The following is a 13,373-nucleotide window of genomic DNA, read 5'->3' on the forward strand; positions in this document are numbered from 1 at the left end:
GTTGGCTCAGTCAGAAGAGCATGTGATTCTTGATCAGGTTAAGGTTGGTTAAGCAGCCAACTTCAGCTCGGGTCATGATCTCATGGTTCCTGAAGTCAAGTCCTGCGTTGGGCTCTGTGCTGACAGCTCAGCGCCTGAAGCCTGCTTTGGATTCTGTGTCTCCTCTCTCTCTGTCCCTCCCCTGCTCACACACTCTCTCTCTCCAAATAATTAACCATTAAAAAAAACTTTTTTAATAAATACGTAAAAATAAAAGTTAAACAGATATTTTACCGTTTGACCCAGCAATTCCATGCCTACGAACTTACTCAAGAGAAATAAAAAAAACTGTTATGTAAATGTTTATGGTAGCTTTATTCATAGTTCCCCAAACCTGGAAACTGTCCAAATATTTTGCAAATGAAGGGATAAACAAACTAATATATTCATATGATGGAATGCAACTCAACAATAAAAAGTAATGAACATTCAACAACTTGGATGAATCTCAAATGAATTATATGCTGAATAAAAGAAGCCAGACTCAAAAAGCTACATACTGTATGATTCCATGTGCGTGACATGCTGGGACAAGACAAAACTAAAGGGAGAGAGAACAGATCATCGGTTGCCAGGGGACAGGGGTGCGGCTGAGTACAAAGGGGCCACCCAAAAGAATGTGGGGTGAAATGGAAATGTTCTGTATCTTGATGTGTTGGTGATTATGACTGCATGCATTTGTCAAAACTCACAGAACTGTACACTAAAAACAGTGAATTTTACTGTATGTAAATTTTAAAATTAATAAATTTTTAAGAATTTAAAAAGAGATATCACATGGCCAAACAATTTTAGAACTTCTTTTTTGGAACTGCCTTCAGTAGATTTTTTTTTTATTACCATTCATCATAATAAGATACAACTGGTTTATTAAGTCAAATAAGCATAGTCTTTCATTTTATTCAAACCCCTACTATGAGGCAGATATGAAGAAGGTACTATTCCCCTTCTACAGATGAACTAAAGCTCAGAGAAGTGAAGTAACTTACTGAAGATCACACAGTAAGTAGGTGAAACCAGCATTTAGACTCTGCTCAACTCTACAGACGTCTTACTTCCTGACTCTCCATCTGGGGCACCAGTTTTCAGCTATTGAAAATGTTATCTCTTCTTTGTCAACAGTCAAAAGCCATTTGGAGCTAAATTTTCTGAAAAAGCTATCCTGGCTGACAACATCCATTTTCATGCAAACACAAAGCGAACTATTAAGAAGCAACGAAGTGGATTTTCTTGTTTAGCCTGAGAACTGGTATGAAGGCAATTACAAAATCAGAATTCTCAAAGCATTCTGAGCAATAGGAAATTATTAAATACATTACCTCACAAGTTGAGATGCTAAATTTGGTCATTAGAGAATCTTTTCTTTCCTTTCTTTCTTTCTTTCTTTCTTTCTTTCTTTCTTTCTTTCTTTCTTTCTAGAAAACTAAATCCAGACTTGGTCTGTAAGAATTCTTAGACTAATAAAAAAACAGTTCAACTTATAATTTTGTGGGCAATTCCTTGAGCTCAAAGAGGCAACCAATAGGATCCTAGACAAGAACTGCACCATCTCTAACAGACAAAAGCACATATAAGGCCGCCAGTCTTTTATGCTACACACACACACACACACACACACACACACACACACACACACACACTTTACTTTTTAAAAACAATGAAAAATATTTAAAGAAATATTTTAGGCTCTTTCATGAGGCTCTTTATACACAGTTTCCTTGCAGTTCAATCTAACATACTGCCTCTTCCACCAGCTCGGCCTATGAGACTTATTTTCAGTCAAACGTGCTGGCTGTGGGCATATGACAAGTCCCACAACTTGAGATGACCAACATGAGACCTCACGGTCAGTCAGTTCTGCTCTAACCTAATATTTGTGAATGAGACCTCACTCTCAACATTCAAAGCCAGACATTCACCTTGGGGAGCCAATGCTGAAAGTCACCATCTTAGCTTGGCCTTTTGACATCTGTTCAGAGTCAAGAAGTCTGAACGTGTCCTTCGCTTGCTAACCTCAGGCCAAAATGGGTAATCCATGTGGGACCTTTGGGACTGACCCTGGGTGACATCTAGAAGCCTGTGTGTGGGACTAGTCATTTCTCCTCTCTGGACTACAGAGATGGCACTTTCCCACAAAAATCCCAAGCCTGTGCGGCGCTTGGGTGGCTCAGTCAGTTGGGTGTCCGACTTCAGCTCAGGTCATGATCTCACGGTCCGTGAGTTCGAGCCCCGTGTTGGGCTCTGTGCTGACAGCTCAGGGCCTAGAGCCTGCTTCAGATTCTGTGTCTCCCTCTCTCTGATGCTTCCCCGTTCATGCTTTGTCTCTCTCTGTCTCAAAAATAAATAAATGTTAAAAAAAAAAAAAAATCCCAAGCCTGAGTGAATGACTCTGAGGCCCTTTCCTCCAGTCTCAGCGTGCTGTTTTACTTTTACTTCAGCTCTCAGGCTGCTACATGTACCTAATACTCAACACAAATACCAACCTGCAGATTCTGAGTCCTAATATCACAGGGAAAGAAAGCATGGCATCTAGTTATTTTCTTTTCCAAAACTATCTAGAGCACTTATTCCCCAATGAAGGGAATGACAGTGGCTGAGAAGTCTTATAAATGGGTGCCCACTTAACGAAACAGAGGGATAAAAACTATCTCCCCAGGAGGGAGGGGGGTGGGAGACAGGTGATAGATACTAGGGAGGGCACTTGTGATGAGCACTGGGTGTTGTATGTAAGTGATGAGTCACTGAATCCTACTCCTGAAACCAATATTGCACTCTATATTAACTAAAATTACACACACACACACACACACACACACACACACACACAACCCACACATGCTATCTCCCCAGTTCCATTGACCACCTGGTCCCTGCTGGGCAACATGGTGAAAAACAAGAGTACAGGTACAAGGCTCTAGCCAACAATGCTCGAAATGAAAGTCTACGGGCCAAGAGGGAAACCCACAGAGACACCACTCCTGTGAATCGTGACTCACATATGAATCATGTCCAAATGCAAGAGAAAATCTGAGTCACGCTTGAGTGCCTGCAGATGGTACAAACTGTCAGGCCCAGGAGGTGAAGGTGGGGTCACAGATGAGGTTCTCTCATTTCTTTTCAATTTTTTAACAAATGAAAAGGTAACTAATTATTTATTTAGACCTCACTTTGTCCCCAAACAAGAACCTAGTGTGACAATTTTGCGTTAAGGAGCCCAATCTACTTTTGCTCCTTATAACAACCCTGTGAAGCAGGTAGGCAGGTGAAGATCTTTATGCCCATTATACAGATGATGAACCTGAGCAGCAGCAAAGGCTGAAGGCTAAACTCCAAAGACCATGGTGGGCGGGGTTGGGACACTCCCTCATGTATCATAAGGCAGCAGAGGTCACATGTTCAAACTGCATGGTATCACTGGAACCACTAAGTCCAGCTCCCCGTGAGAGGGCTTCCTTTTCATCATTGTTACCCTGCACAAAACTACTTCAAATAGAATCCCAAGTGAATGGAGAGCCAGAGCTCCCCAAGGTGAGGAGAACTGGTGTCTTAATCATTTTGTTTCTCCTCAGACCTTAGCACAGTGCCTACAGTTCAATAAACATTCCTGGAATGAGTGAGAGTATAGTGAGTTTGAAGAAAGCAAACCATATTCCATGAAGACTGAGGATGGATTGAAAGGGAAGTCACTTCAAAAACTAGCAAGGCAGAAAAAAGACTGTCCAAGCCTTTGAGAAAAGGAATCCAGTTAATTGTTCAACAAGGTTATAAGACAGGGAAGAAAAGCACTCTTCAGTGGAGGGAAAGCTAACCTCAGAAAACTTTTAGTATTCATTCAACTACCTGATATGTGCCAGGAACTGTTCTAAGTTCTGAAGATATAGTCATGAGCGAAACACAAATCCTTGCCTTGTTGGAGCTTACAATAAAAACCACAAAATTAAAAGACCTAGTATGACAGGTGGCATTATGTAGAAGTAGCAGGCAGGGAAGATGGACGGGAGTGCCAAGGTAGAGAGTGGCAATTTGGGTAAGACCTAAAGGAAGGAACAGAACAAGCTGTGCGTAGGATGACCATATCATTTATCATTCAATCCAGGACACCTTTGAGAGTGAAAGGGGACACTATTAATAATTACACAGGACAATGAATTCAAACCAGGCTGTCCTGGGCAAACTCAGGCATGTGGACCTTAGCCATAAAGCTCTCCAGTGTAAGGGCAGAGCAGAGGGGAGAGCAGGAAAAAGCACCTCAGATTCAGAGCATGCCTGATACATTTAGGAAACCCCTACAATAATAAAGTGAGAGGGGAAAGCAGGAGACGAGGTCTGAGAGTAACAAAGGGTTGCAAGAGGGAGGGGGCTCTGTCGGCTATTGTAACGCCTTTGGCTTTTGATCTGAGTGCACTGGGAAGCCCTTGGAGGGTTTTGTGCACAGAAGTTTCATGATCTGACTTCTATTTTCAGAGGGTCACTCTGAATTGCTGTGCTGGAAATAAACTATATGAAAGGGCAAAAAGAGGAAGCTGAGAGACCAGTTAGTGGGATATCACAACAATCCAGGCAAAAGATGAAGGTACCTTCAATAGGGCTGGGACTGGTAGAGGTGATGACATATGGAAAGATTTGGGATATATCCTCATAGATCTGACATTAATTGGTTATAAATGGTAATATGGTAATAAAAATTATAATGATTTTTATCTAATCCTTTTTGTGGCTGGCTAACATAATCGATCGGGAAGCACAAGATCAAAGATGGGAGTTCAATTCCCATGTGACCCCTGGCCCCTTTGAAATCACATGCTACTGGTCATAAAGGGAACAGGCAAAGGTAAGGATGATCCTACTTAACTCTATTGGCCTGACTAGAAAAAGTCTGAGGAGCCCACACCTTCTCCAAGAAGCTACACATTCTAGAATATATTTATGTAATTGCACACTTGCATACCAATTAAAGAGAATAATTTTGTGGGCTGTTCAGATGCTTCTCACATATGGCAGCTTGGTCGTGGAAGCACAAATTCATTTGTCAATAAATGTGCTAAACACTGTGGGGAGAAGATGAATAAAGATAAATTCTTTCAGTCTAGTGCAGAGACAGACATAGAAACAAACAGCGGGATCATGATATGCCAAGTAGTACAATTAGGTTATGCATATGGAACAATGTGGAAACATGCCTAACATCTCCTAGGAAGGCATGGGGAGAACCGCCAGGGAGGGCTTCAAAGAGAAGGTATTTTGGGGGTTGAATCATAAACACTGAGTTGATGAGGTGCCTAGGTAGTTCAGTAGGTTAAACGCCCAACTCTTGGTTTCAGCTCAGGCCATGATCTCATGGTTTGTGAGTTCGAGCCCCATGTTGAGCTCTGTGCTGATAGTCCAGAGTCTGCTTGGGAATCTCTCTCTCTCCCTCTCTCTCTGCCTCTCCCCGGCTCATGCTCAGAGCTCTCTCTCTCTCAAAATGAATATTAAAAAAAAAAAAAAAAAAAAAGACTGAGCTGATGTTTGCCAGGCAGAATCAGGGTTGAAGATAGGGTGAAAGCATATTCTGCAGGGGTGCTAGTCCATGCAAAGAAATATGAGGACAAAGATCTTTGGAGGAGCCACAAGCAATGGCTGGAATATAACACATGCACATCTCATAATACACATGACAAAGGCAGCTCTTACTTGCTGACTGTGCCAGGAACCATTCCAAGCACTTTACATGGATTATCACATTTAATATTCACACAAATCCTCTTCACAGATGATGAAAGTAAGACACATAGAGGTAACTTGGCCTGAGGGCCTCACTGCTCATTAGAAGTGGAGTTAGGACTCACATCTGAAGAGTCTAGAGCCTGAGTTCTTTCTGTATACAGTGATGTGTGGAAGTGGTGGTGGCCAATAAGGATGCAAAGGCAGGCAGCAGATGGGTCATGACTAGTGTTACAGGCCATGAACCACGGGAGGGTTTTATATGTGGGAAGGAGGGGCTGATCAGATTTGTATTTAGAAATATCTCCTTGGTGACAGTATGGAAGATGAATCAGAGGGAGCAGGGACAAAGCAGGAAGACCACTTGGAAAATTGCTGTCATAATCCTGGCCAGATATGGCATGGGTCTGAACCAAAGCAGAAGCAGTGAGAATGGAGGGGACAGGCCAGAGTCAGAAGAAAGAGGAAACAGAAGAGGGAGAGTGGGTAGGGGAGCCACAAGAGATGATTTTCCTTGTCAGTATACTGAGGATGAGGTACTTGGGAGTTATCCAAGCAGAGAGGTCCATCAGGTGCATGGACCTATGGCACAAGAGTCCAAGATGGAGAAGGGTGAATGAGAGATCCAGGTTGCACCAAATGCTTTTCCCATGCATGTGTACCAGGGAATCTTTAGCTCAGAGGACTCCATGATGGTGTGATTAGAAGATCTTCCACAACCATCCCCACATAAGGATTCTTTGAAACTTCCCTCTCCTCCTCAAAGTAAATTTCAAAATTACAAAAGACTCATCTTCTGAGGAATCATCTGGTCTACCTAAGCTATCCCAGGCCCAGAACCACTCCAGGACTAGTCGGGGTAAATCCTGGTGCTTTTACCATCTGCACCTGTAATCCCTCTTCTTCAGATCAGCAGTAAAACTAGCTCAAACTGTAGTGCTGTGAGCCCAAGAACAGCCCCTCCTCAGTACAACTCCATCCCACACAGCCTAGGAAGCTCAAACTCTGGGTTCCTATAAAATGGCTCTTTGGTTTAGCAAAATGGAAAGATTGCCTTGATACAAGAGTCTGGTGGCCAAGTAACATTTTAAGCACCCCAAGTGCAGACATAAAATGCATCTTATCACCAAACTATTAACCAATTTGTCTTCTCATTTAAAGAGAAATAATAAAAGAACAAAAGAAACAGAGAAAGAGGAAGAGAAAAAAGAAAGAAAGGATGGAAGGAGGGAAGAAGTTAATTAATGACAATCCTTTAGGGATTCTCTTATTGCCAACCAGTTTTCAAGACTTAGCTACTGACCTCTAGAAATATTGTTGGATGAAGCAACCAATGAATGAAGGAACAATTCATTAACCAATTTTATACAACTTCACTTTCACTATACCTTCTTTAAGCTAAGTTTCAGAAACGCAAGTTAGTTATAGAAAACTAAGACATAGAGCAGCAGCCCCATATCCACCCCCAACTAAGTTTTAATGTTTTTTATACTCATGTTGAACAATATCTGTCTTTTGAGGCTTCCCAAAATCTGCCCTTATTCATCCCAACTCCTGTTCCCCTACATCATAAAGATACTCTGAATGGTGTGGTCTAAATGAAGAACAGCAGTCAGGACACCTGGCCACAGGCTTGAGAGATTCAATTAATATCTCTATACCTCAGGACATTAAGTTGCCCCATGTGCAAAACATACTTAATAGTATATGCCCTCCTAGGATGATTGCATGACATGGTAGATATACATGGTCTTCCAGAAAGCATGTAACCTGTGTTAGTGGAAGTCCATTCTGTCCCTGTCTCCCTGCCTCCACCCAGAACCTTCACCTGCTACCTCTCTAGGTAACCAAATCCTACGGCTTCAAGTCTGAGGCGCATGCCCACTTCTTGAAGCTACAATGCCACCGTTCTCCTTCCTGATCTCACAACTGGAACCACATTGTTCCCCTCTGGGTCTCTCCTGATTGTTTATATACCTGCTGCTGGGTAAGCCCCCCACTAGCAGAACCAGAAGCTCCTCCAGAGCAGAGGCTACTCCTGCTGTCCCCAGTGTTACCCTCGACACCAAGTTCATTAGGGGCCCACAGTCACGACTCACTGACAGGGCTATGATGAATGTGGCTTGACCAATGTGTTCTCAGCTAAAAACGTAACGTGCAGCCCATTTATAATTCCATGCATTATACAGCACTGCTTCTAAATAGGTCACCCAAAATTGTGGCTGAAATGATCCCAAAATAGACATGGCCCTGCTTTTCTGGTCCCTGTGTCGTTTCTAGATGTAAGCCTGCAACTCTGAGCATCCCAACTCTGTTACCTCTTGGATTGGTTACCTGCACCACTGTTGCTAAGCAGGCTGACAGAAAGCTCTTCTGTTCCACTGAAGTTCAAGAAGGACATGCTGTCACCAGGCTGGCGGGAAGTGCTGTGCCTGCAGAGAACAGAGCCCAGCCACCTGGCTTAATGCAGAGCATTACCTCTTTTATCCTGTCCACCCCATATCCCAGGAGTCTCGATCAAAAACAGCTCTGAATATCTAGCTACACAGGCTGGCAACAACTGGGAGCCATACCACAGGCTACTGGACTTCAGTGCTTGGTGTCTGTGCCAGATCTGGTCTCCTGTGGCCTGCTTGTCCTGGCCTGGCACCCCAAAAACTGCTTTCCCACTGCCATACTGGACTGCCTGCCCTTCCTCATCCTCAGCTCCCCACTGCTAAAACAGACAGGAGGCCTAAAGTGACTGAAAAGAAGTACCAAGTGAGCTACAAAGAGGGTCATGTCCTGCCCATATCTCTCATCCATTCCACGGGATGTCGAGATGATTGAAAAAGGGACCAAAGAGACTGCCCTTTGCAAAGTGTTTCCTAAAGCATCACAGGAACAGTGAGGCCAGTTGTATCCCCAGCTCATGTCTGTCAAGTAAGTGACTTTATTCCTGCACTGACTCTCTTGGATGCTTTCTAATGCATTCAGAACTCTGGTTCAACAAGAGTTTTTTCTATAAACACGGGCCTTGATTTCCATTGCTTTTAGCAGAAACAACTTCTAAACTCAACAGTGGGATTTCTCGGTGGCCAAAATGACAAAAGTCACAGACTTCCCAGAACACACAGCATGAACAACCTGTCTCAGCACTCATTTTCACTCTTGGCTGAGGTTTAGAAAAAACTCATATTTGAGGTTTACAAAGTGTGCTTTGAACTAAAGCTAAAGCAAGGCCTAGGTAACGTGTGGCACAGCGTCAGGCTGTTTGCTTTGCACTTGGCCCAGTGAAAGGAATGGAACTGACAAAGGAAGGGCTTGATCTCATACTGTCTCATCAAGTCTTGTAACCATGACATTTTGTCAGCAGACTGTTCTGCCATGGTTCTGGGTACCACGGAGTTTCTCAAGGTACTTTCTGGAGCCCTATGCACATCCTCACCTTCCAGCAGCTTCATGATATGCTAACTCCAGCAGCTCTGCAGAGGAGTGAGTTGGGTCCCTCTGCCCGCTGCCCTGCAGCTCCGCCATATTCTGTCGGGTCTGGTGATGGATCTGGATGGCCTCTCCGGATGGTCCTACCCAGACAAAGATCCACTGAGCATCATTCCCACCCAACAGCTAGTGCTTTGTACTTAGCTTTACTCTTCCTTCTTTCCAGCTGCTGAGACGTGGGCGCTGGGAGAGACCGGAAGGAAAGCACACCAAGGGTAATATTACACATGTGATACTCCAGCTTCCCAAAAGAACATCTCCTCTTCTAAGCAGGACTCATCTTCCTGTGGGGCCTCACATTTGTCACCCTGTTCAGCCTAAAAACACTTCAGGAGTCTCTGTCTCATGCATGTCAAACTGAGATGCCATAGAGAAACACTGAAGTACAGGAGTAGAGGGCACCTCCCAGAAGGAATGACACAAACTAAACAACAAGGAACACATGAGTGAAACGTCAATGACTCTGTTAATACGTAAGACGTTGACAGCTGTGACTCCAAGAAGCAGAGGATGCGCAAGTGCATAAAAGACATCAGGTGGGTGGGAGAGAAATCACAATTAGTCAAGTCTATTCAAAAATGCTTCCTGGGGAAGAAATTTCAGAGGTGAGTGTTCGGCAAGGTTAGTAGGAATGGAAAAAGAGGGCACTTGGGCAGAAGAAATAATGTGTGTGAAATCTCAAATGTGGAGGAGGCAAAAGGCATGCAGGAGACCACCAGATGAGCATGGGAAAGAACAGAAGCTCTGAGGATGGGAGCGAGGAGATGCAAAGTTGGGGAGCCAGGCAAAGGAGGGCCTCAGCTATCAGCAGACTGGGCAGGCATAAGGACGAAACAGAGGAAGCAGGACCAGAGAGTCCTGTTTTAGTAAAGTGTGCCCAACAGTTGGGGGCAAGAAGAGCTGGAGGCCATGAAAGACACATCAATGGTTCTCCTAAGAGAACTCGAAGGGAGCCCATGGGGATAACAATGTAAAGAAAGAGACAGTGGAAAGAAAAAAAATCCTGTAATTTTGACAGGGATAAGGGGGGCAAAAAGGAGTTTGGAGGTGACCCCCAATTATGGCCTACACAACCAGATTCATTTCTCATCGATTTAACTTTTAACATTAAAAGCAAGTGGAAAAGGAAGTAACTAGACATTTTCAGGCATTCAGCGGGCTGGCTTCCATGAAAAGACCCTGGAGTTTAATGCATCTGTTCCTTCCCAGCCCAGTCAGAGCCCATTAAGCTGAAGTTAATTTTAGCTACAGCTTTATAAAACCATACTGTCATCCTCTGTAGGAGAAAACACAGATCAAAAAGGACAGGCTAGGAAAAACAGTGGATTGAAGAAAATATCTTTTTAAGTTTTGATTGCTTTCGAACTTTCAAAAAATGGAATCATACAGAATACACTCTTATGTTGGGCTTCTTTCATTATGTCCATAAACTTAAACATAAATTTGAATGTGGTTGTAGTTCATTCTCATTTCTGTATAGCATCTCGTATTTAAAAAAACCACTTATTCTATCCTTTCTCTTTTTTTCAACTTATTTGAACTAAAACAAAAACAAAAAAACCAGCTCACCCATTTCTCAAAAATTGTGTTTATTTTTAGTTGTCAGAGACTCCTGAGAAAAAACAAAATAATATAACTCTGTGTATTCAAGACATTAATATCACTATCCAGAGAGAGACAGGAGAGGAAGGAATGAACAAGGATAAGCAGCATTACTCTTAGGAAAGAAAGCAGATGACAAAGTACAGTCCATTTCAAACAGAAGAAAAGTCCTTAGGTTTACACAGTCACTTCCCAAGTGTGTCCTCAAGGATCCCCACAAGAACCCCTGGGGTAGGCAGAGTGGCAATGGATAGCTCCATCTTAGAGGTGGGGCACTGGAGTTGCAGAGAAGTTGAGATTCTTAACTGAGGCCACACAGCTGGTTAGTGACAAGGACCAGGACTAGCAGCTCCCAGCACAAGGCTCTTTCCTGAGCAACCAACTTACCCACAGGAAAAGTGTGCATCCAGCGCCTTCTGTTGGATGTGAGCTTCATGGGCATTCGTGAGGGGGCAAAGGGGTTAATCAGTGCCCGCTGGGGTGTGTATCCCCCAGGTCGAACATGCAGCATGGATTCTGCGCTGCCTACATGGAACCTTCCCGGCGCACTAGAGTCTCGCTGTGGTGGCTCCATCATGTTCTCCAGGACATCTGTCAGTTATTGTGGAGTTGAGGCACAAAAGAGAAAGCACAGAGCCATGGTGAAACCAGGACTAGGCAATCAGCCAAGGCTGATTAGAATCTTGAACGTCATACATGTTAGGGAGTGAAAGAAATAAGTAAAATCACCCAACTATAATGAAATGAAACACTGGGTTTGTTTACTTTTTAAATACTTGGGAGAAGGAAGTTCTGGCTCCTAAATTACTGGCCCAATAAAGCCACACCAAAACCTGATGGAGGGAACCACCCATCACCTAGAGACCCTGCACTTTGAGCTAGATGCAATGACTTGAGTTGTCTCCCTGGGAGATAGGGTGGGTATATTCTATATGTGGGAGGAATGATAAAAATAGATATTTGGTGTCCAGAAGGGCAGACCCTGATAGAGATAGCCAGTGTGTTCATTAAACCCATTTGATTTTCCTCTTAGGCACATGAGACTATAGTTTCTAGCCCCTCTACGCTGGGGCCAAATAACTTTGTTCTCCCTCTTACACTGTTGGTAGGAATGTAAACGGGTACAGCCACTGTGGAAAACAAAATGGAGATTCCTCCAAAAGTTAAAAATAGAACTACCCTATGATCTAGTAATCGCCCTAAGTATTTACTCAAAGAATACAAAAACACTAATTCAAAGGGATACATGCACTCTTATGTTTATAGTAGCATTATTTACAACAGCCAAATTATGGAAGCAGTCCAAGTCTCTATCAATAGATGAATAGATAAAGAAGATGTGGTATATGTATACAATGGAATATTATTCAGCCATAAAAAAGAATGAAATCTTGGGGTGCCTGGGTGGCTCAGTTGGTTAAGCGTCCGACTTCGGCTCAGGTCATGATCTCATGGCTCATGAGTTTGAGTTGCATGTAGGGCTCTGTGCTGATAAGCACGGAGCCTGGAGTCTGCTTTGGATTCTGTGTCTCTCTCCTTCTCTGTGTCTTCCCCCCACCCCCCAAACTAAATAAACATTTTAAAAAATTAAAAAAAAAAAAAGAATGAAATCTTGGCATTTGCAACAACATGGATGGAGCTAAAGAGTATAATGCTAAGTGAAATAAGTCAGAGAAAGACAAATACCATGATTTCATACATATGGGGAATTTAAGAAACAAAACAAACAAGCAAAGGGAAAAAGAGAGACAGAGACAGAGACAGAGAGACAGAGACAAACCAAGAAACAGACTGTTAAGAGAACAAACTGATGATTACCAGAGGGGAGGGAGGTGGGCTGATGGGTAAAATAGGTGATAGGGATTAAGGAGTGTATATTTTGTGATGAGCACAGAGCAATTTATGGAATTGTTGAGTCACTATATTGTACACCTGAAATTTACATAACACTGTATGTTAACTACACTGGAAATGCCATGGCATGGCATGGCATGACATGACATGGTATGACATGACATAAAATAAAAATAATAACTTCGTTCCAAGCAATAGAACACAGGTAGAAGTGGCATGCTCCAATGAAGGCCTGGACCACAAATATCTCTACTCATGATCTCCATTCTCTTTTCCCCTACTGTGCTAACTTTGGAGACCAGTGCTAATGATCATACCATCCCAGCCTGGGGCCCTCAATGACTGGGTGGATCAGAACCCCCTCCCACTGACTCAGTGACCTGGATATAAGTAAGCAAATATTACTATGTTTAAAAAAAAAAATTCCTGGGAGAAAAGAATGAAGAAATGGATGCATCCAGCATTGACCAGGCAATGAGGTGGCATGACATACAGACTCAACCTGTCTTGTCCAACGGCAGACAGGCTCCCATTATAGAGACGGAGGTAACATGCTACATAACCTAAGTGGATCAAAGAGCTAAAACCCACAACCAGCTCCCCTGGTATGCATCCCATGTTCACTAAAGCAATCACCCACATCAGAAAATGGGTCCAGCAGATGCAAATTCCATGGCATCAAGGAATATGTCTTG

General features: G+C 43.2%; 1 protein-coding gene across 12 annotated transcripts in view; it reads right to left on the reverse strand.

The window, feature by feature from the left end:
* The window catches only part of DEPDC5 (DEP domain containing 5, GATOR1 subcomplex subunit), a 127,029-nt gene that overhangs the window by 59,014 nt on the left and 54,642 nt on the right, over positions 1 to 13,373 (reverse strand). For 7 of the 12 annotated variants that reach the window (XM_043557936.1, XM_043557939.1, XM_043557935.1 and 4 more), the window contains exons 22-24: positions 11,212 to 11,415; positions 9,170 to 9,305; positions 8,077 to 8,174 (exon numbers count right to left, since the gene is read on the reverse strand). In XM_043557936.1, the coding sequence (XP_043413871.1) occupies positions 8,077 to 8,174; positions 9,170 to 9,305; positions 11,212 to 11,415 (438 nt within the window). The remainder of the gene's footprint in view (positions 1 to 8,076; positions 8,175 to 9,169; positions 9,306 to 11,211; positions 11,416 to 13,373) is intronic. The other 5 variants (XM_043557944.1, XM_043557945.1, XM_043557942.1 and 2 more) reach the window with 1 other exon arrangement.

The sequence above is a fragment of the Prionailurus bengalensis genome, chromosome D3 (genome assembly GCF_016509475.1).
Source record: "Prionailurus bengalensis isolate Pbe53 chromosome D3, Fcat_Pben_1.1_paternal_pri, whole genome shotgun sequence".
Lineage (NCBI taxonomy): Eukaryota > Metazoa > Chordata > Mammalia > Carnivora > Felidae > Prionailurus > Prionailurus bengalensis.